At 42.6% G+C, this 24428-nt stretch overlaps 1 protein-coding gene across 6 annotated transcripts in view; it reads right to left on the reverse strand.

Moving 5' to 3' along the window:
- The window catches only part of PHEX (phosphate regulating endopeptidase X-linked), a gene marked incomplete at its 5' end in the record, with an annotated part of 111848 nt that overhangs the window by 64439 nt on the left and 22981 nt on the right, over window positions 1–24428 (reverse strand). For all 6 annotated transcript variants that reach the window (XM_079972215.1, XM_079972212.1, XM_079972216.1 and 3 more), the window contains 2 exons: window positions 2315–2541; window positions 3084–3170. In XM_079972215.1, the coding sequence (XP_079828341.1) occupies window positions 2315–2541; window positions 3084–3170 (314 nt within the window). The remainder of the gene's footprint in view (window positions 1–2314; window positions 2542–3083; window positions 3171–24428) is intronic.

The following is a 24428-nucleotide window of genomic DNA, read 5'->3' on the forward strand; positions in this document are numbered from 1 at the left end:
TCTAATCTGGGAATTCATTTGATCCTTCAGTAACTAATTAGGATACAAGCATGTTCTTCTTGTAAATCAGACTGCTGTAAATCAAATTAGAGATGAGCTTAGAATGCCCTAAGGAATACAGTTACATATATTCCCCTGACTTTTGGTCATTTGCATATATACATACTAATGACCAGGTTCTGTGGAGATGTTGTTGAACATGGTGGCAAAAGGCTGATAACTCTTATCAACAAAATTAGCTGGAGGGCGTGTAATTATGAGTTTGATGCAGGTTTTAAAGGTATTATAGAATTACTTTCTCACATGTCTGGTGAAAGAAGGCATTCTTTCCGCCATGTTTGAAGATTTCATAATTAAAACATAATGAGTCCAGAAACTAGGGACTCAGCTACATTGGCAAAGTAAAAGCACTTTATATGCGTTCTTTGTGCATTCTAACACTGTGACACCAGATGGCGGTGTGGAGTTCCATTTTTGCCAACCTAATTTCTCACACAACATTTAAAACAGTTAAGTGTTTAACTGAAACACTTCTTTGATGTGTCCAGATCCCGCCTAAGACCTTCTTTCTTCACAGAGGCATATGCCTGCACCTGTGTTGATGGCCACAGGTTGGGCTTCCAGCTGCCGCTTCCAAGTGTGCCATAAACTCCCACTCCCTGTGACACAAATTAGTCAACTATAAATCAGGACATGGGTCACCCATATAGCGCATGCTTTTGTGGGTCCAGATGCAGTGAAGCCCAGGACAGCAGCATGGAATTAAACAGGCCACAACTTTATGGATAACAGATGCTGGCATAGCCATTGCTGGTTGATGACTAACCTGATTGACTAAGATTAAGGGTTGCCTTGGGATGTGCATCAATTGTGGGCAACTGCCTTGAACACCATTCAGGAGAGCTATGGCCCATCAACTTCCAAACTGGGTGACCAGACAAGAGCATCATCTTCCAGGCTCTCTTCAAGGGATACCCTGCTGCTGCAGTTGTTGCGGGCTCTCACCACTCACTTAGACTAGGGCTTCATCCCAATGCCTAATCCATCATAAAATTGTGACATCACTATCCTTTCGGGAAGTAGACAGGGCGTAGCAGAATATCCAAATGCACACGACCATAGTGTGACCTTATAACCCTTGATAGCTTCACCCTTGTCCAGTTATTTGAAACATTTTATATTGTGATGACAATAAAGGTACTTGATTGATTGATTGAAACATTTGCTATGAGGCAGGCAAAAGCCCTCCAGGCGGTCCAATTGGCCTAAAAGGGAAATCCCTCCCTGGCCCAGAAAATGGTGACTAAAGCAAGGCACACAGAAGCTAGTCCGCCTGCACCTGGCCAGCTACCAAATCTCAACTAAAGGAGAGGCAGGGTGGGAATCCAGAAGAGAACTGAGGCCCTCTGGTCTGCTCCCCAAGCCACACCTCTAGAATCCCCCATGACTGGCCCCACTGCCTGCACGAGAGTCCATAGCAGCGGACTCTCTCATGCCACAGGAGGGAGTCCCATCCGCCAAGGCTGCACCCAGCCACAAACACAGCTCCCCCAAATTCAAGTAAGCAATCCTTTCTGGCACCCACAGGGTCCTGTTGTGACAAACCCTCCCCACTCTCTTATGCTGAAATAGAAAGGAGTCTTCTATTATAGCTCATTGAAAGTTTTCGTTTCAAGTGTATCTGCATGAGTTGGGCAGTTTGGAGGGGGGAGTTTACAAATACGACACACACATGCACCCCAAAATCACACCACCCCATGGCACAGTTAGACTTCAAAGAAGTCTTATATTAGCCTCAGTACAAGGCTCATTTCAAGCCTAATTACACTGGAGGAGGAGCAAATTTCAGGGATCACTCTCACTAAAAACACTTCTTGTCATAATTAAGCTTTAAAGAAATCTGCTGTGTCAATCCTAGTTGTTATAGGGGGCTGGATTTTTTTTGCAATCTTAGTTGTTCCCAGGGGCTGATCTTCCTGAAGACTGCAGCTGGAGAGGGAAGGTTAACTTGCACTTCCAGGAAGATATCTCACTCACACACCCCTATAACACTTATGTGAAACGAAAACACTTTTTTTTTTAAAGTCTCATTGTTGATGAGTGGAGTGTGTGGCGGTAACTGCCATGGATGCGCTTGTGCATGGTTGCAGTGTGTAGGCATATGTGTCCCCACAACAGTTTCTCCAATTTGTAAACGTGCCCATTTGCAAAAGTTGGCAATTCCTGAGCATAATGGCTAAAATGTGGAACACTGGATATTTTTAGTGAGCCAGTGAAAACTCGCATCTACCTCCATCAACCCCCTCTACCATACCTTTATGATGTGCTCATTGGAGTTCTTATCATCAGAAGCCACATACATTCGGATGAAAACAGAACTGCTATATTGGCCACGAAGAGTAGCCAGGGTCTGTAACATGCTGAACTTCCTTTCTGACCACAATCCATCAGGCCCAATGTTCGATTCCAGGACAGGCCAGCGGAACGGAGAATGTTTCAGCATGCTCAAAAGAGGCTTTGCATCAGCTTTCTCTATCTTATCTGGAAGCAGAAAAAGCAAGCCATCAGAAGACCACTTCCAGGTAGTACCATTTTAAGAGTGCTCATTAGAAATACTGTTATATGTGGAAAGCAACAGGATGTGTATACATAAATTAAGTAGTAGTAATGTTAGATAACTATCAGATTTCACCATATGGGTATGCATTCAGAAAAAATGTCCCATTAAACATATATGATAGTTAAAATCCCATGAACCAGGGAATACTGTGCAATCAATCTCAGGCATGTTTACTGAGAAGTAAGCCTCACTTATTCCTAGGTAAGTGTAGCTTAAGTACAGGACTACATTCTAAAAGTACAAATTATTTAGCACTGACTTAATGGGAGAAGAGCAATAACTGGCACTAGTCATAAAATGCTGTTTTTGCAACATTTTGCATGATTTGATATGCATAAAACAGAGATATGTTTCAGAGCTGCTCATTGCTTGATATTTATAGAACAATGGAAAATAAAAAGTGTTTGCAAGTTTGTGTACATTCAGACTCTAACCTGTAACCCTGTAAATGAAAGTTACTTACTCTCATTCATACATGAAGAATAAAGAATCTTAGCCTTCTGTACAGCTTCACTGTCTCGCCTTTTGCTAAGTGGTTTCTCAAGGAGAGCTGTGAAGTCAAATGAGGAGAAAACATTAGTTTCAAGTTTAACCATCCTAGAGTTTTACCAGCATCAAACAATAGGTCAGAACATCACATCACTAGATAATGAACCTGAATTCTTCAGAATTTAATGTTGGTAGTCTAGGAAGACTGACATTCTTGAATCTAGAGGCTCAGGAAATGTTAGGCCCATACACAGTGCTTCATTGTTAAGATGAAAACTTTGGGAGAACCTCTGTTTTGAAACTTCTTCCCTTCACTCTAGAGGAGGGGAGTAGGCTTTGAAGCTTTAGTAACAGGCGAAAGACACATAGTAAATGGCTCTCTCTTCCTTAATACTCAATTCAAGTAGGACCTGCAGCAAAATCTTGCAGTGTGGAGTGGTACTGTTCAGGAAGCCAACAAACTGTGCCCATTTCCAGGACACTCCATTCAACTCCCCCATTTTCTATTCCGCCCCCCTTTCCAATAATCAGTCAGCATCCCATGGCCACTGAGCACCGTTCGTCCTCATTGGGCTTTACTTGGGTTTCCCCTAAGAATCTTATTTATTTGTTGTATTTCTTCAAACCTTGGCGTTTCCCCAAGCTCCTTGTTTGGAAATGGATTAGAGTACGTAACTCTTTTATTTTCAAGGTTACAGGTTGGGATCTGAACATGCAGAAACGGACATATGCTTTTTCTTCTTATATAGCCATGAACACAATATGCCATTAAAATGACACAGACAGTTTGTGTTATGGTCAGATGAACATACAAGATGCCGAGTAATGTGTGAAGTGCATGCTGAATTGGTGTCAAGCAATGAAGCACTATGGGGGAGGGGAAAACTATTATATGAACACAAAACTGAGTATCCCTACTTTCATCTGTGAACTGTCTGAGGGTGCAGAGCTAAGCTCAGACAGTGAACAGGTTCCAGGGTTAAACCATGTTTCTAATAAATCTCAGGCTACAAGAAGACCAAAGCTTTGCTATAAATCATTAAAACAAACCAATATCTAAGGGAAACATTCATGGAACAGGGGTCCCTTCCAGATGACCTGTTTATTGAGCATTCATTCTGATTTGCTTATGATGAGGTAATATGATGTTGTGCCAAGCAATGGTTATCCCCCAATTCCAGTCACTCTCTTTAAAAAAAAAAAAAAAACCCTCCCAAAATTGCTTTTCTTTTTTCTTGGAGGTAGGTTTATTGTTCAAGAACTCCACCTCCACTTTAATTGTGCAGCCCTAATATGCCAGTATTGATTCTCATGAACAAAACAGAAACTGTTCATAAGTGCCCTAAGTTGTCCTGCATGGAGCAAAGTCAATCCGTTTGCAATACAAACGTAAATCCTGCCTTGAACAAGAACATTAGTTTGCATTACACATTAATTGTGTAAATATTCTCTTAGATAGAAGTTCATAAGGGATAGAGCCATGCACGTGACAACACTAAGAATGTGCACACCACTAACAAAACAAAAGGAGGCGGAAATTGGTCATATTTATATATAATTAGCACAGATGGGGAAAGAACTAAATGCATTTTTTTTCCTTCCAAGACATAGAATGCCAAAGGAAGCATATCAGATTTCATGTAATTAACCATAATATATGGTCTCTCTGTGGACATGCAAGGCTTGGATTTGGCAAAGCTATATTTGTGCTTGAGGAACAAGAGATTTCCCCACTCCCAGAACTGCCTCAAATACCATAACAGAGGCAAAGGCTAACTTGCAATGAATCGGATCATTCTTTTACCTGGTGCAATGCTGATTTGGAGTGTTATTTGTACTCTGTGTACACATTACTGGCTTAAAACAGTGAGGGGTTTTTCCTTGGTGCGTTTCAAGTTGCATTTGCCCATCGGACAGGCAAGGTGGGAGACTGGGCACTGATGTCTTCAGCTGATGGAATTGCCTACCCCAAGAGATGGGTTAGGAAAAGGAAAGGAAAATCCCACACACCTGGGATTCAATGCTACTTGAAAAAGGATTACTGGGTTCAAGTTCAATTAAAGCTGGCTTGGGGGAAAACCAAATCAAAACAGAGTATTTCACCAGAAACGGCAGGATTGCTCTAGACCCTTGGGTATTGTCATAGGTACACAGATTAAAAAGAGAATTGAGAGCGTACTACAGCCAGAGTAAGCGGCACTGTGTACACAGCCTACCTGGCTGTATCTGTTCCTTCCAAAGCTCACAAGCTATTTATTTATCTGTCTTTATTATAGAATACTATAGCCTGCCTGCTTCCTAAAGGTAAAGGTAAAGGTACCCGTGCCCGTACGGGCCAGTCTTGACAGACTCTGGGGTTGTGCGCCCATCTCACTTAAGAGGCCAGGGGCCAGCGCTGTCCGGAGACACTTCCGGGTCACGTGGCCAGCGTGACATCGCTGCTCTGGCGAGCCAGAGCCGCACACGGAAACGCCGTTTACCTTCCCGCTGGTAAGCGGTCCCTATTTATCTACTTGCACCCGGAGGTGCTTTCGAACTGCTAGGTTGGCAGGCGCTGGGACCTAGCAGCGGGAGCGCACCCCGCTGCAGGGATTCGAACCGCCGACCTTTCGATCGGCAAGTCCTAGGCGCTGAGGCTTTAACCCACAGCGCCACCTGCGTCCCTGCTTCCTAGGCTTCTGCAAAGAGTTTCAGTTTTGAATTCTTAAAAGGGAACGGGGAAAGGCTAGGCTGCACTCCCTACAGGGTTTACACAGGATAGTGATCTTTGTGTAGGAAGGAGTGGAAAGACTTAGAAATAAAGAAAACACAAAAGCCTATAGCACAGGGCTTTTACTGCCGTTGTGACAGCAAAATGGGAGAATTATATGCACCACCCTTGAAGGAAAGGTGGAGTATAAATGCAACAGATTTGTAAATCATCACTACCTTTCCATTTTGCCTGTTCTATGACCCTGCAATCAGCCCCAAGACACATCTTCCCACAGATAAACCCAATGGATACTTAGACAATCAGTAATGCCTGGTTTGCCTGTAATACTAAGCCAAACTACGGCTTAGCATGAATGAGCAACTATGCTGGCGCACAGTAAGAAAATGGTGGCCACTTATCCCCAACTCCTGCTGCTGTCATCCTATTGTGCATTTAGCCACCACTTGGCTTAGTGTTGGGTGCAAACATGGGCTCATGGTTTGTCTCTCCCAAACAAACCTGGAGTGCTAAGCCATCAACAAGCCTTGTTTGGAGTGAGCCAAACCGTGAGCCCAGGTTCACACATAACACTCAACCAAAGCTGATAGAGGACTGAGGGAAGAGCAAAGCATCCATGATTTTCTTACTATGTATTGGCACACTTGCACATTCACACCAAACCATAGATAGATTGGCTCAGCATTAAATGTGAACCAGGTCAGTAACATGCAGCTACCAGGTTCCTTGGACATCTTGCGCCTGACGTCCTAGACACAATTACCTAGCAGGAAATCTCATTAAACCTAGTAGGGCTTACTTCTGAGCAGGGCTGGTTCCAGGTTTGGGGAGGCCCTTGGGCAAATGCCCCCATCCTTCCCAAAGTACTGCTGCCTGATTCACTTGCCCTTTCCCTCTGGGCCCCAGTCCATGCAGCCACCCAGAGAGAGAAGGCTACCACTGTTTCTTCCAACTCATTTCTTGCATGCTTGGAGACAGAAGGTGAACCAAGGCCAAGGATCAGCAGTCTCCAGGTAGTGACAGTGGGACCCCTGTAGGGATATGGCTCTTCAAAGGTGCTCTGATTCCAGTTGTGCTCCTAATAAAACATGCATTAGACTACACTGCAAAACACCTATTAGATCATTTCTACTGGAGCAGCTCTCACAATGGATCCTTTTTTGTGGGGAAGGGGGATTGCCTGGATTTTAAATAAATAAATAAATAAATAAATATTGAATGCTGACTATAAAGGTAGGTTCGTATTTATTTTGGAAATATCTGATATCAAAACTATTTTTATTTACATAGTTATATACATAATGATAGAAGACAATATTTAAATTTGGTAATTTATCATTATTATATAGTACTGCTTGTATATTGCTCTATCATTCATTATATTTATAAATACCACATTGGCCCGAATATAAGCCGCATCTTTAAAATCCAAGGGGAAAGAAGAAGAAAAAGACGATACCCAAATATAAGCCGCTCCCTTAAAATTCCGCAGGCACTCACACCCGTTCCATTTTACCATATATCTGTTTCAGCAGTGATATCATAAAAGCCAATGTTTGTAAGGCCACGAATTTAAACCACACTTTAACTTTCCACGGTCGGAATTTGGGGGGGGGGGGGAATGAGGCTTATATTCAGGCCAATATTGTGTGTGTGTGTGTGTGTGTGTGTGTGTGTGTGTGTGTGTAAAATAGCCAAAAACAAGGAAAATAAACTCCTCTCGCTTAAGATTATAAATCCAATGACAATAGTGGGGAAGGAATAAAAACTGAAGGAGATGAGCTCAAGTAAAATACAAAGAAAATGGTAAATGTCAATTGTATTGCTAGTTTTCTTGAGTCACCACCATAAAGCATATCATATACGCTCCCCAGAGCATATCAAAATGGTCCTCCAGGGGGTTCCCTGGCCTTCTCCTGACCTAATTATCTATAACACACTCCAGTGAATAGCAGCCAGGTTGACTTGGAAGAGGATTTACATCCAGCTTGAAATATAAAATGGAAACAGCAGGTGCCAAAGCCAGTTGTTAAGTGTGCTTCAAGGCGGTGGAATGCCATAACTTGCCTCATTAAGCAAGTGTCATCTGTGCACTCCAAAGCAGGTTCAAGGTTTTCGCGCTCTTTCTTAAGCCTTCCAAACTCTGCAAATTGCTTTAGTGCATATAACTCAGTTACTTGTGCCAGGAATGTTAAAAGAGGCAAGGAGCCTTATGTAGCCGGTGCCTTTATTTTGACCTAGCTCAGCAGAAAGAACCACATCAAATCATGCTCAGCCTCTGACACTCTCTGGCAAGTGCACAAAATAGCAAGACAAAGAAACTGCGAGACTGAGGTTCCATTAGAGTGCAAAACAGAGACCCTGCATAAATCAATGCTGACACGAGCACAGATCGAACTACAAGGAAAGCACATCACAATATGAGCATAGGCAAGAATTACGGTCTGAGAGCCAGTGCAGCATTGTGGGTAGTGTTAGGCTAGGAGTGGGGAGACCTATATTCAGATTCCTGGTGAGACATGAAGTTCATTCATAGTCTAACCCACCTCACTGGGTTGCTGTGAGGATATAAAGGGGAAATCTTGTGTACAGTTCCCTGACCTTATTGTAGGAAAAGCCTACAATATGCCTTTAAACATTTTACAGGGAACACCTCTCTTCTGGACATCTTATTTGGTCACCACCACCACCACCCATATCTTAAATGTAACTCTATTCAGTACAAGGCATTTTTAACAATTTGCCCAGATAACATTTTAGTCTGCTCTAAATTGCTTCTTCTTCTGCATTTGGAACCCTACAGGGACCATTAATGCAGTGTTTGGGTAAAAGGTTAAGCACCTTGTCCTATACTCAAGATCACCCTCTCCAAAAAAGCCATTTCTGAAATAAAAGGGGCATCAGCGCTTATAGTTACACAAGCTTTTGGTAAGCCTCATTAGACCCTGAGTGTATAAAGGATTGAGGCCTAAAAGGGTCACCAGTTTACTCACCCTGAGGGGAACCATCAGTCATATCCTGTTCAAACAAAATACAACCTACACTGAAAACTAAGACGTCCTATAGTGGGTTCTTTTTTCCTGTTTAAAAAAGAAATCTATTTTAAAGCTAACTAACTATATACTTGTGGTTCAGCGTTACCTTTAATCTTACTTGCTATTTCTAGATCCTGCCACTTTCCCAGCCTACAGGCCAGCACAATTTCACTCTGGTGTTCATATCACTCAGTTTCTCCCACAAATTAAGAATCTACTTTACACATGCTGTCTGTAGCATTGAGTGCTCCTGTTCAGGATACTCCATTCCATTCTCCCACCCATCCAGTTTTACGTTTTGCCTCAAACAGTCAGCAATTTGAAGTCACTGAGCATGTTTGGGGGTTCTCCCTGCCACTTAGGGTTCTCCCCCCCACAGATCTTTGGTACTTCTACAAAACTTGGGAGTTCCCCAAAATGCCATACCTCACCTTGTGCATGGATAGTGCTGTTTTCACTGCAGGACTAGCACTAAGCTAGAGGCAAGCATCTGGGGTGGAGAGTCGGGTTCACGTATATGAGCTCCTCACCTGATTTAGAATTCTTTGCTGCCTCTAGTCACATGGAGAGCCTATGGGAGTAGAAATGACCCCCTGCTTCAACTCATGGAGGAAATGTGGTTGATATTTTGCTCTTTGTACCCTGGATTCTATGCCTTTGGCTACATTAAACATTTTACAAGGAATGCCACTTGAATGTCAGTGTAATACTACTTATACAAGCCCTTTTTGCAAAATAACATTTTGTTTCATAAGTGCATATTAGAAAATGGTTGTTTTTGTGCATCTGCTGAAACACAACGTTCAAGCTAATTCATGGTTTAAATGTTTGCAGTAAACATTTTGTATTTGACAGCTTGAAATCCTCATGCTTCAACTGAGGAGCAATGATACAGGCAACAGGCAAGAAAAGAGATGACTTCTCTTTCCATGTGGAAAGAAGAAGAATGAAGAAGGCATTCTGCTCGTCTTCAAAATTCACAGCAGGAAGCAGAGTAAGCCCCACTGAAGTCTGTCAGGCTTACTTTTAAGTAGACACAGTTGGGAATGTAGCATCTATTAACAAACAACTTGTATGCACATAATACAAAGTCAATAAACAACACTTCAGAAAAATGAAAAGCAATGTGATCCCTTTGAAGACCGGAGCAATTACACTTAAGTAACTAAGTAAACAAGAGATGCGGGTAGCGCTGTGGGTTAAACCACAGAGCCTAAGACTTGCCAATCAGAACGTCGGTGGTTTGAATCCCCATGACAGGGTGAGCTCCCGTTGCTCGGTCCCTGCTCCTGCCAACCTAGCAGTTTGAAAGCACATCAAAGTGCAAGTAGATAAATAGGTACCGCTCCGGCAGGAAGGTAAACGGCGTTTTCGTGCACAGCTCTGGTTCGCCAGAAGCGGCTTAGTCATGCTGGCCACATGACCCAGAAGCTGTACGCCGGCTCCCTCGGCCAATAAAGCGAGATGAGCGCCACAACCCCAGAGTCGGTCACAACTGGACCTAATGATCAGGGGTCCCTTTACCTTAACTATGTAAACAACATACATTGCCAAGCAATTTACATATCTATTTACATATCATGTGTGCATTTTTAAAAATAAAACCTTTTGTTATGAAAAAGCATTCATAGCAAGAGCAGAGGTGGTTTTAGGGTAGCGTGTCTGGTTTGGCTGCACTGGGCACCAGCACCACAGGGGGCACCATAACAATAATGTTGAACAGAGCACAAGAGGTGGAGGGGCAAATTTTAGTGTTGTACAGGGCACTGCTGAAATTTGAGAGCCCAAAGTCTAGCACTGGCAAGAACCCAGGCCATGACAGGTGTCTTCTCATAGCTGAGGAAGATTGTCTTCCAGAAACACGGTCTTAACAGTGAGTCCGTAAATGACTGTGGAGGCCAATTCTGGATCCACACAGCCTTCCACAGTGGAAACATAGGTGTCTGGGCAGGACTTTATCATCGTGAGGGTTTGTCAAACGTGCCTTCTTCTTAGTTCATTTCTCCTTTTCGCCCTGAGTTTGTGCTTCTTCAAAGTCAATGACACCTTTGGTAACTGGAGCTCTTGCAGGCCAGTGTTTCCTAGTTACCAGTGCTTATGTTACATTTTTTCAGATTTGCCTTGAGAGCATCTTTAAATCTCTTTTGTTGTCCACCTGTATTTTGCTTTCCATTCTTGAGCTGGGAATAGAGTATTTGCTTTGGAAAAGCAAAGATCACCAGTGTCAAAGCAATGATTCTTCAACATCAACTTTGTTGGACTGGTCATGTTTGGATGGCTGATGATATGTGTATAATGGGAGACAGAAGAAGATACAATTGATAGAGATGTTGGAGGAATCCGTTCAACATGAACCATCTGAGAGATCAGCAACTTTTTCTCAAAAATATGGTGGATTTTAATCAGTCTTTTTCATCTATAATATTTGTTTTTACACTTATTTGTCCTTCACTTTCTCTCACTTCTCTCCACTAGAAGCCTAATGAGGCAGAGGGCTGCTGCACCCCAAAGACTAGGCCTAAATATGGAAAAAAGTGGTAAGATAGCCCTTCTACATTTCAGACATAACAACTTTGTTTCTGAACACCCTCAAATGGAAGAAAAAAGATATTTAAAAGTGTTAAAAAGATATCAGGAATAGATGTTGTAGGTTTTTTTCAGATAAACTGATGTTCTGATGTTCAGTCCTAGTCTGAACAATCATTCCAACCTTATTTTCCCAGTTTGTTAACAGACAGCAATACAGAGATTCTGATGTAGCAGGGAACTCTGGCTTCATCCAAACCAGGAACTTGGAATGAGAGTGGGGAGAAGAAGGCCAAGATTAGAAGTGTCCGGCTTCAAGTGTTCAAGCACTCATTTCCAGCTTCATAAACTTCAAATCCAGACCAGTATCTTCTAAATGCTCTCCTGCCCATACTGAAAATATACAATTCCAAGACAAACAGCTTTCTCTACGTTTCAATCCTGTGAGCTGCTGTTCTAGTTGAATGTGGATGTAGACTTTCACCACATGCCCACAGCTGCAAGGATTTAAGCCCAGGTGTAAAGGCACCATCCATCATCATACACAAGTCTTCCAGAGCTCAGTGCCACTCTTGTGACCACACCGTTTCCCAGAATCTACCCTGCGCAGCTCAGCTGTGTAAGAAATCTCCTTGGTTTAAGAGAGGGCTGCTCAAAGTGAAGATGCAGAAAGGCCAGTAATGGCCACTGACTCGCATGGGACGTTGAGAACTACTTTGATGTCTCAGTTCAACTCCTAGACACACCTTGCCAGGTGGGGAGAGAGAAAGGTTGCCTGTACCCCAAGGGTAATCACCATAGCTCAGTGATACAACAAATCATTTTCATTCAGAAGATCCCAGATTCAGATCTAGTTAGGGGCTGAAAAGACCCCTGTCTGAAACCCCAGAGAGCACCTGCCAGTCTGTATAGGCAATACTAAGCTAGAGAGACCAATAATCTGACTTGGTACAAGGCCCTTGTTCTTTTCAACACTGCTTGGCAGAGAGGCAGTTTTCATTTCTAAAGAGCCACAAAGTCATGGCTGTGGTTTTTATCCCCTGGAAATCATGACCTGACAAAGACAAAAACCTTAAGTATAGTGTCGCAACTTGACGCCACTGCATTCCAGGGAGGATTGTAGCTCAAGTGTCAGATTTCTACTTCACTGAAAGTTCCAAGAACTGGCACACCAGACACAGAAGATGGACATTTGGAGTATTTAAGAACATCCAAAATACTAAGTATATTCTGTCCCAGCTGAAAATAAAAATACAACAGCCGTAAGCCTCTAAAATTAGGCTCAGCCTTTTTATTCTAATCATAGGCCACTTTGCCAGAGCTCTATGTAACAAAGATGAGTAATCTCAGACAACAGGACCCCAGATCTACCAAGCCCAAACCCAGCACTCCACTGAAAAGAAGCCTTGTGCTCCAATTTATTTATGTGCACATTTATACTTTTTATCCAAAACAATCTTTTGACACTTGGTTCCCTATTATGAATGCATCTAGCACTTGCAGCAATCAATCAATGAGTTCTAATGTGCAATTAATGAGGATTTAATTAATATGTACTTCCAGGGAGATTTCATGAACATTTAACCATAAATCAATTGAAACTGGTATGATAATCCAAGAAAACAACCACCAGTTCACAAGAATTAAACTGAATAAAGAATGATGATACCTCTAGAGTTTATGAAACGATACACAGGACAGAGAAAGTGAAAAGAGAAAAGTTTTTCTTCCTCATGACACTAGAACTTGTGGACATCCAAGGTAGAATGCTGGAAGATTTAGGATGGATAAAATAATATACTTGTTCACACAGCACATTGTCATACTATGGAACTTGCTCATCCAAGGAGCCCATAATGGCCACCAATTTGAATGGCTTTAAAAGAGGATTAGACAATTTCATGGAGGAGAGGAGTGTCAATGGCTACTAACCAAGATGGCTGTACTCTACCTCCACAGTTGGAGGCAGCAATGCTTCCAAAAACCAGCTGCTGGAAACCAAGGGAGGAGAGGTTCCTCTTCTGCTCATATTCTGTTCCTTGGTTTCTCAAAGGCATCTGGTTAGCCACTGCGAGAACAGGATGTTGGACTAGATGGGCCATTCAGCAGACCATTCTTTTTTTCTTATGTACAGTGGTACCTCTGGTTACGTACTTAATTCGTTCCGGTGGTCTGTTCTTAACCTGAAACTGTTCTTAACCTGAAGCACCACTTTAGCTAATGGGGCCTCCTGCCGCCGCTGTGCCGCCGCTGCACAATTTCTGTTCTCATCCTGAAGCAAAGTTCTTAACCCGAGGTAATATTTCTGGGTTAGCGGAGTCTGTAACCTGAAACGTATGTAACCTGAGGTACCACTGTATGTTCTTTCTTTTCCACATAAGAAGCCATTTGATGTGAAAATTTCAAAATAATATGGAAGCTTACATGAAATGTGGGCACAAATAGTACCAAATTTCTAGACTATAGCCCATTTTGAAAGAGCACATCACCCACCTCCTCAGAGTCACACACTCTTTCCTGACCCTCACATGTTTCCACTTCCTTGAATTTACAGAGGCATTTCCCTCAATCTCCTCTTTTCTGGCTAAATGGCTCACTGCACCACTTAGCCAACCTCAATCCAAAAGTATTGCCATGGCGAAAAGGTCCCTCCTCAGCCTCAAACAACACAACATTACAGAAATTCCTTCTAAATCTAAAATTGCCCATAACCAACAACACTGAGTGTTCATATCTGTTACAGCTTGATTCATCTCTGTTCTGAAATAGTGCATGGTCCTGATGGGAGCCTCCCTCCTGTGTCATGTAGCAGCTTACATGGGCGATTTTTGTAAGGGTCACAGCAGGGTGACAGGGGTGAACCCCAAAACTCTTTCTTGCCTTTTGTGGTATTGATCCTGAATGGCCCCCGGGGTGAATAGTTTTAAGAACAATCACAGTAACAAATTCAACATAGTGTGTCATTTGGCCCTAAAATCCTTAGGCCCTGGACTTGCCAGAAACCCACCCCCACCTCCAAATTGCAAATTAAAAAAATGAAAACTGCAAAGAAGATTAGGCATGTGTCCTGCTGCAGTGCGGGAGCAAAAGAGCAGGCACTCATTCAGAAGTCGCTTTATAGTTAATTTTTAAAGTCCAATGGTATACATGTCTACCCAGAAGTAAGTTTCTTTGTGTTTAATGGAGCTTACTCCCAGGTAAGGGGAAGTACAACTGCAGCCTAGGCTTTGGTTTAGAGTTGGTATTGGAGAAAGCAGGGCTTTAACAGCTGTGTGACTGGCAGGAATTAAACACATTAAGCCTTTTCTAGTATGTGAATAAGGAAAGCTTGACCTCTTCACAATCCATTTGTCAGACACTTAGTTACATGTGTGGTCACCAATTTATTTTTGGGCCCTCCACTCCACCTGCAAAGAGAACACAAATTTGCATGTGGCACAAAACATATGAAAGTGTTACGCAAATCTGTGTCCTCTTTTGCAAGTGGGTCAGAGGGTGGAATTCACATACAGTGTACAGAACCCAGAAAATCCTGTTGGCCCCCCTGACTCAGAGAGGCAAATGAATCATTCTGAAGGAAATGGAAGCTGCAGCACAAGGCCGGTATAAACCTTCCATAAATATTTTGTAATAACATGCAACCACAGAGCTAAATAAAACTGTCTGATCCAGCAGCATGAACTCTCTTCACACAAAGATGGTGGCCTCTCCCGCCCAAAAGAAGTCTGTGGGGAAAAAGAACTTGTGGCTTATATCATGTGCAGCCATAAAAACCTCTCTCAGGAACCAAAATGATCTCCTTTACTCATCCCCCGTTTCCCACATAGCCATTACAAAGACAGCTCATTTGTCTAACCTACATAATTATCTGCGTTTCCTACCATACAGTTTTTATTTTAAAAAAACACCATTTTAAAAAAAATTAGAAGGCTCAACTATGAACTGATTTCACTGGCTGAGTGGGATTTTTGTCTCAACAGATACCATAATGTCAGTTGTGCAATATCTCTTGGCAGTTGGGTAAACTGGAATCAACCAATTATTGTACAGATGGCTGCACCTTTTATCCATGCCATTATGGGGTAAGAAAGGGTGTCAAAAGTACGTATCACCCACTCATGTATGGGGGAGGTGCAGTTTTTGCTACATTAGCAATGACACAGACTGAACACCAGAAATAGAAGGAGAATTAGGCCACGGATCAATACAGGGTTAAAGGTCTCCCATCGCTAGCAGTTTACTGGAAAGCCTTGAAAATACTTATGTTCAAAAGTATTCCCACCATTCCAAATGATCTCCCATGCAATGCTGAGATTTAGGAATGTGAGCGATTATTTATTGCTTCCTGCAGAGCCATATGGGAACAGTTGTGTATTTTTTCATTTTTTATTTTGCTCCAGAGAGGAAATTAAGTGTTTGCTATCTGGTCAAAGTGCAGTCAATTGTTTGGTTACCTAAGTTTGTTTACATGATTCACAAAGAAATACCACCTTCATTTAAATACCAGGCTAATATGTGCAGTACTCCCAAATGCCACAGAAAGGGCAGAGCCCAATTCAAGGACGTTAGCCAGGAAATGTAATAAGGAGGAACATATTTACTATTTCACTTGCTTGCTCTCAAAAAAAGAAATACTTTAATGCCAAACATCATGTAGTCTGGTGTACACACACACACACACACACACACACACACACACACACATTCTATCTCTCCCAAACATGGCAAGGTGCAGATAAATGTGGCTCTCTGGTCTCTTTACATTCAACAGTTGTGGGCAGTGTGCAATGTGCAGTGATTGGTATAGTAATATATTCCAAATGTGTTTTTATTGTTTTATTTCTTGTTGTTTGCCACCCTGCGTTCCTTTGGAAGGGCAGGGTAGAAATTTAATAAAAATAAACAAACAGAAATAATACTTCTGAAAACCCATCAAAAATGATTGCTGTTCATTAATCCAGGAATTGCGTAGATTTAGTGTGTTTATGAAAGAGTCATTGTGTGTAATACCATGTGCCTTCAGCTCATGGGAAAGCTTTTGATCTGGCAGACACCTCCATCAATGGAAGAGAGTGGTGAACTTTCCCACTCTCCCTAAAGCCCCCAGGCATTGCAAATCCACTAAGGTCACTCTGCTAATGTGTTGCACAATGGTGCCATCTCTACTGCATTGCATCCCTGAGCAAGGCCCTGGGGAAAGAGGTTAGGGAGTGAAGCAAAGTATCATCTCTGTCTTCATTTTTTATAATACTTTATTTAAGATCATCTCTGCCTTCATGCAGAGGCACTTTCCAAGATCAGGGATGAGGAGGGTGCAGGGTTCTGGTGACCAAAAGGTTTGTCTTGGCAACCAAGGCCAGTCAACATCTGTAGACCCTGTGAGGAAGGCTGAGGAAGACCTGAGTAGAACCTAAATGGCAACTAAAACCTTAACCTGTGCATGTGTATACTATACTAACATTTTTCAAGGCATCCCCTCAATTTCTTCCCCCAAAGAAAGTAGGGATAAAATAAAGATGGTATTTTGCTAGGAACAGATACCGGAACATTGGGAGTGGTAATAGTTTAAGCATATGGTGGTGGTGTTTTTGTTTTTTTGCACTAAGACCAGTAACTAACAATTGTACATTTGCTGCACTGGTCTGTTAGCAATATTTGGCACAGCCATTTCTCTCCACGCCAGCATAGACCTGCATGCAATGCCATTAGGATTGCTTAACCTTTTAAAAAGCAAAGAGCAAAACTCCATAAAATATTCCCTAATATATACATTCAGACACAAAGCTCAGATTTATAGAATCCTGTTTGCCAGAGAGTGTTGGTTTCCTCTGCTACACAATTCAAACAAACAAGTGTCAAAATATTGTCCTGCTCTTTGTCTTTAGTGATGTAAGAGGTTGAACTGACATGTCCATTTACCATTCCAAGGGTGTTACCAGATTCCACTACTCCCTTGGACACTTCTTTCCCACCATCGGATTCCAAAAATACATTTCAGACCAAGAGACTGCGTAAACACTGTTTTAGGATTGACTCAATTGTCTTATGCCTCATTCCGAATCTGCTTTTAACAGCATTTGGGGACCTTGTTATTGTTCGTAAATTGTTGCTGGTGATTTTTATTTTCCTTGCTCTTTTTTGAATCATTTTTAGGTCATTGTTTGGTGATATTTTTTATCCTTAAATTAAACCTTCCCTAATTCTGAAGTAAGGGGGAGGGGGGAATACCTGAGGTAATTCCAGTGGGAAAATGCCAACAATTGTCAAGGTTCCAAGCAATTGCTATGTATGAAAGATAAGTGTGCAAGACCGGTCCTGTTCCAATTTTATTATATTGGCTTGGTTCACACAATACTGTAAACCAAACTATGGGACCACACAAACCTGCAGGCTCTCAGAGGGAAGTTCACTGACATTTTGCTCCTCCTGATCCAAGCTGGATTCAGCATGGAGTCTGAACTTGAGCTTATAGTTAAGGTCTCTTCTTGCTAACCATGAGCAGTAACCAAGGTTTGCTTCTGGCTAGTGAGGAGAGAGCTTAACCACAAGTCCATGTTCAGATGACACATTAAGCAAAACCATGATTTACCTCAGTGTAGTTTGGGAGTAAAAAAGACCGAGAAGAAACAAAGTGTCAGTGAGCTCTTCTCCATGAGCCTACACAAGTCGTAGTTTGGCTTAGCACGTCATGCAAACCAGGCTGTAGTTTCAAATGCAGCTCATTCTTTGTCAGTCCAATTCTAGATCTTTAAAGTACATGGCACCTTGCAAAAATACACTGCAAAATTTATCCCTGACCTTAAATGAAGTCTGTCTATACTAATCACCCTTGACACATGCATACATCAAAACAGCAGCAAACACCTCCAGTTTGCTAGCCCTAGAGGCATCCCATGGACATTTCAGAAAGCAAGTATTTCTTCAGTGTAACAGAACAAAACTGTTGCTCTGGATAATTTTTCTAAATTATTTGTAAATTATAAAGTAGGTATCTATTGATTTTGTTTAGAATATTTATAAACCACTTAATCAAAGAAGTATCCAACCGCAAGCTGGGGTTTAGGCTGGGTTTTCATCAGTATGCAGATGATACTGAGCTCTACCTCTCCTTCAAATTGAAACCAGTGAAGGCGGTGAAGGTCTTGTGTGAGCGTCTGGAGGTGGTTGAAGGATGGATAGTTGCTAACAGATTGAGGTGGAATCCTGACAAGAAAGAAGTACTGTTTTGGGGGGAGACAAGGAGGCAGGCGGAGGGACGGGACCAGGTGCACAGACCAGGTGCGCAGCCTGAGAGTCATTTTGGACTCACAGGTGTCCATGAAGGCACAGGTCAATTCTTTGTCCAGGCAGCTGTCTACCAGCTTCATCTGGTATATCGGCTGAGACCCTACCTGCCCGCAGGCTGTCTCACCAGAGTGGTGCATGTTCTGTTTATCTCCCACTTAGACTACTGCAATGAGCTCTACTTGGGGCTACCTTTGAAGGCGACTCAGAAACTACAACTAATCCAGAATGTGGCAGCTAGACTGGTGACTGGGAGTAGCTGCCAGGACCATATAACACTGGTGCTAAAGGATCTTCACTAGCTCCCAGTATGTTTCAGAGCACAATTCAAATGGTCTTGGCCCAGTATACATGAAGGAGTGTCTTCACCCCCATCGCTCAGCACTGAGGTCTTCCTCTGAGGGTCTTCTGCTGGTTCTCTCACTGTGGAACACCCTCCCTTCCGTTGCCAAGATAAAAAACTACACAACTTTTAGAAGACATCCAAATGCAGCCCTTTATCGAGAAGTTTTCAATGCTTGATGTTTTACTATTTGCTGTCAGCCGCCAAGAGTGGCTGGGGAAACCCAGCCAGATGGGTGGGGTATAAATAATATATTTATTATACAAATAAAATTGTAGATAACGCCACAAAACAATTAAAACACACACATATAAAACATCATCATTAAAACAGATAAAATCAGTGAAGCTTTTAAAACATGAAAATTCATCAGCATGTTAGTGTGAATTTCTCCTAAAATGCACATATTAATGCAATTTTGCCTAATATACACATTTTTACAAAGCCATTTCCCCTAATAGCACACATTTTTGTTATTTTCACTAATTTTTACACACACTGTAGTCTATGCATTTTTGTGTACATTTTTGTGTACATTACTTAGCTGTAGAACTGTCTTGCAAAATAAGTACAAATGAGGACAGCTGTGTTTAATTTTGTGTATGGTTTTGGAAATTGCAAATTAGGTAGAATCATCTTTATATACAAAGGGCATCAAATTTCTCCCCCATCCTGAGAATAGTTTCTTATCCTTCATCCAGCGCATATCAAATATCAAAAATATCATTGCATTCAGTTGGGCTTACAAAGTAAATATGCACAGGATTGGAGCCTCATGAAAAAAATAGGGTTAGGCTGGGTAAAAAGTTTCATAAACATCTGACTGCAGCTGCAGAACAATTACATGTGGAAAAACCGTGGCAGTCCTTGTTTCTCGTATTGCTACACTTTACTTTTTATGGCTGTGATTCTAAAAGAATTATAAACAACTTTTAAAATGGCTTTTAATGCCAAGCGGTGTCACCGTTTAAAAGATGGGCGGTTTTCTTTCATACGAGAAAGATTTCACAATAAAGCAACTAATGAAAATGCAGGCCAGCAGCTGAACCATTTGCAGGACTGTGATATAATGGGTTCCAAGAGGGCAGAAGCGTCCCAATTATTTTTACTATTGGAATGCTCCTGTTATTGCATTCCTACAGGGGCAGGTTCATAAGTTACCGAGAAGCAAGGAGGCGCAATCCTTGCACTTTTTAGTCCTCCACTTCCACTGTAATCTGTGAAGTGAGACTTGAGCTCCTGGTCTGGGACTCATGGGAAAAGGGTGATGCATGTGTCTTTTCCCTTCCCTCAGCTTATTGGCAATACATGAACTGATCTGGAGACTAAAGCTAAAATAGAAACTTCTTTCACATATCTCCAATTCTCCAAGCTCATATGCATGCTTGAAGGTGTGCTTGGGTTGTGGTTTTTGTTTGGTAAGACAATATCAAGAAATCCAGATGGGGCTTCCTTATCTCAACTGGAAGAGAGTTCCACATGTGGGGAGGCAATGCTAAGGAGGCCCTATCCCAGTGGTGGAGTTCAGGCTTTAAAATTTCAGTGACAGTGACATGCTAAAATTCAGAATGTCCCAACCCCGCACCCACACTGCCTCTTGTCTTCCGTTGTTTGTCATTGTTGTAACAACCCCTGAAGCACCCTCTCGGCTTGGCACCCAGTGCAGATGAACCAATTGTCTGCCCATCTCACATGCCCACCAGCCTAATGACTCTCACAGGTGGATACACAGTGAACCTCTGAAGCTGGCCCCAACCACACAAGAGAATTGAAGTGGGCACAGTGCAACTACTAGAATCATTACAGACCCACACCACAGGGCCAAGCTAGAAATCAGGGGACGGGAACCAAGTGTGTTCCGGGGGGGAGGGGGTTCAGCCTCTCAGGTGGGGTGCCATTGCCATTATAAGAGAACAAGGGGGGTGTTCATGATGAGTCACTGCCTTGTCTTGCTGTGACCTATTACTGTTAAGTTGTGGGTGAATATATCAGATGACACAGTGAGGCATCTAATCATAAGCCTGCATTTTTATTAAAGCTTATATGTTTAATCAGGGCTTGTATTTTAAAATGAGCTTAAAGATTTTCAAATGTTTTATGCCAGGCAGAAGACAGCTGCCTAAGAACCTTGGCAAAATGTTTTTCTCCTAGACAAGGGGCTCCCCTGATTTATAGCAGAAAACAATTCTCAAAGTCGTAAAAAGGGAATTACAGGCTGAGAGCCAAGGTTACACTGACCCTACAAATTAAGGGTGGATAAATAGTAAAATGAGCCATATCTTCTTCCTAAGGTTAAAAAGGTCAAGAGCAGTGAAAAAGCAACTGGTCTGGCTGGCAGAAACAGAGCATTTTTGGGAAGTCTTTTCTAAAGCTGTTTCTTTCTTAAACTAAGATCCTTTTAAGATTTCTTTTCCTTTTAAAAGGTTATTTATGTATTAAATATATTAGCTTAAATATAATTATGCAAAGGATTTAAGAAATGCTAGATTCTTATTTCATATAGTTGGAAGAGATCACAGGGGCCATCAGCCACCGGCCTCCTGTCAGACAGGAGACGCCATCAAGCACTCCTGATATATGGTTGTCAGGCCTTTTGTTTAGAAACCTTCAGATGAAGGAGATCTCTCAATGTTGATGTGAACTCAAAATCCTTGACATATGTTTAAGATAAAAATTCAAGATTAATCATCTGTTTTGGAAGGCAATAGGGCAAGGAGGGCAAGAGGTGAGCTGGTAATTAAGATTCCTTGTTGAGACACATGTAAGATATATTACTACTTATTTGTCATTTATAGATAGAAGAATATATAGCTTTTTGATTCCCATAAAAGGGCAAGAAGGAAATGGGTGTATCTTTTGTGATTGGTTCTAGCAAACAGCCAATAGGAATTTCAACCAGGCTGATTGGACAGAGGCAGCCACAGGAGGAGCAAGGGGGCTGGATTAAGGAAATATAAGTGCTGGCCAGAATGGCAAGAGGCCAGGCCAGAGCTTGGTAACCATATACCACTGTGCCTCATATTTATTTGTCTGACAAATAAATTATTATTTTAATTTCTCTATTGCTGCGTTGAATATTTCATTCCAACTAAGCGTTAACCACAAGCAGGGTGCTACAACAGTGATTCTTCAAACAGCTCTTGTTTATTCACAGGCCAGAACAGAACTGAACTGAAGGGTTGAGCCAGCCTGTTTATATAGAGCTCCACTACAACACAATTGTAACCACTTTCGGTAACTATCCAATCACTGAATGTCACTTTCAATCCCTTATTTGCATATGTGGACCTGAGTGAAAACGATCTACAGTATCCTCCTGCTGGCCCAGGGTGAGAACTCTGGTACATAACAATTACTTTATGCAAATTTATCCAGCCCATCTCAGATCCAGCCTCAGTATAAGGTTGGGAGGTAACTTAAAGCAGGAAAGCGTTTCACTCCCCTCTCCAGTGCAACACATGCCTCTGATTTTCATGGGAATACAGGATGTGACCTTGTGCTGGGTCAAATTACTTGTCCACATAGGCTGAAACTGCCCTGGGACCTTTGGTATGCAAACTGATCAATAGTAGCAATGTAGAAGTCTGCCCCCATTAGGTCTCACATTAGTTCCAGCTCCAGAATTCTAGGAAGTCCTTGAGCAAGATGCTCCTTCCTAGTGCAGGCCCACCTTCTTCATGCTACTCATTTGTGTTTTCTATGTGGGCCCATTCCACAAAGGCACCCAGACAGAGACAACAAGGTAAGCAGAGTCCTTCTCCTTGTTTGTTCTCCTCTCACTGCTCACTTGCATAGAGAGGGAACAGGCAGTGGCAGCCAGGAGTAGGGCCCAAGTGCTTCAGCATCTGGAAGTGGGGCCCTGCTGCACCCAATGATTCCAGCCCCTGGTGCCAGCCTGGTCTAGTTTGGCCCTCATTTGCAATGTATACCAATTTGGTATGTCCTCAGAGTGGGAATGGCTCTGCATAGGCAATGCCCTATGGTAAATGCCATCTATTATATTGTCATTAATAATTGCCCATCTTTTTTTGTTCTTTTGTTAAATGTTATTCTCATCATAGAAGCCTGACATTGCTGCTTAAAAATAAATGTTTTTTTTTTCCCCTTTCCTCTGCGGTTCTGTGTGGCTGCCCACTGAGATGGTTTTGCAGTAAAATCCAACATAAAGAAAAGAACATTCAAATGAAAATATCTTGCTTCCTACACACTTCCACCCCAGGCTATTTTTTCCTCCAAACATGCAGACATTCCTCAAAACAGTTCTCTTGGTGACAGATAATTGAACACCTAAGCACCTAGATTTGACCTGTCTGCTAAAATACTCACATTTCAAATAAACAAGCTGAAGAAAAATTATGAAAGGATAGACACCACACAGTTCTCAAAACTTGCACCACTCTCTCAGTTAAATGTTGTGATTCTTTCTCAATACTGAGACCAGGGATGCAGTGGCGTAGGAAGGGAGGTGCGGTGGGTGCGGTTCGCCCCGGGTGTCATCACTGAGGGGGGGAGTGACAAAATGGCAAAAATATGAGTTTTGGGGGGAAATAACTCCCACACCCACTGCACACATCTTCCTACACTATTGCAGGAGCACTCTCCCCTCGAGTGATTTCCAGAAACCAGAAGCATTGCTGTCTCCAACTTTGTAGGCAGAGCACAGCTTTTATGGCTAGTAGCCTTCAACAGCCCTCTCCTCCATGAATCTGCCTAATCCAGAGGCGTAGCTAGGTGAGGCAGGGGGCACCGGGTGTCACACCACGGGGCCTGCAGCATGCCTGAGCCACGCGTCTCTCCTGAGCAGGAGGTGGTGGGCGGACTGCCTGCAAGCTCTGTTCTGCTTTTTCAAGCAGCATGGGGCTTGCGTCTGCCCACCGCCTCAGCCACCCTACAGCTGAGGGGGAGGCTGCAGAGAGGCTCCACACAGTGCACCCTGCCTTGGCTCGTCCTGCCCCCATGGGCGGCTTGCTCCGCCCCCAGCTGCAGGATGCATGCGCCGCCCTGGGCACCTGAGCGGCTAGCTACGCCACTGCAGGGATGTGGATTGTGAGCATGCTATGCACCCAGAAGAGCTGGATTCTCCCACTTGTACGAACTGCATAAATTACAAATGTGTAGTTTGCACAATTATTTTTTATACAACTTATAGACCAGAACGGTCACTACCAACAGTAGAGGAAAGCCTGCAAACTGTACCATGGCCTGCAGACGTCAAAAAAAAAAAAGGTTGTGAACGTGTTACACGGTGTACAAATTGTCCATATATGTATAGAACTGCTAGTAATAACAAGTGTAGCTGGTGGCGATTCTGAAAATCACTACATGAAGCTATTCCCTGAAAAATGGTTGTATTTCAGGCATAGGCAAACTCGGCCCTCCCGATGTTTTGCGACTACAATTCCCTGACCACTGGTCCTGTTA

The sequence above is a fragment of the Podarcis cretensis genome (genome assembly GCF_951804945.1).
Source record: "Podarcis cretensis genome assembly, chromosome: 4".
In the NCBI taxonomy this organism is placed as follows: domain Eukaryota; kingdom Metazoa; phylum Chordata; class Lepidosauria; order Squamata; family Lacertidae; genus Podarcis; species Podarcis cretensis.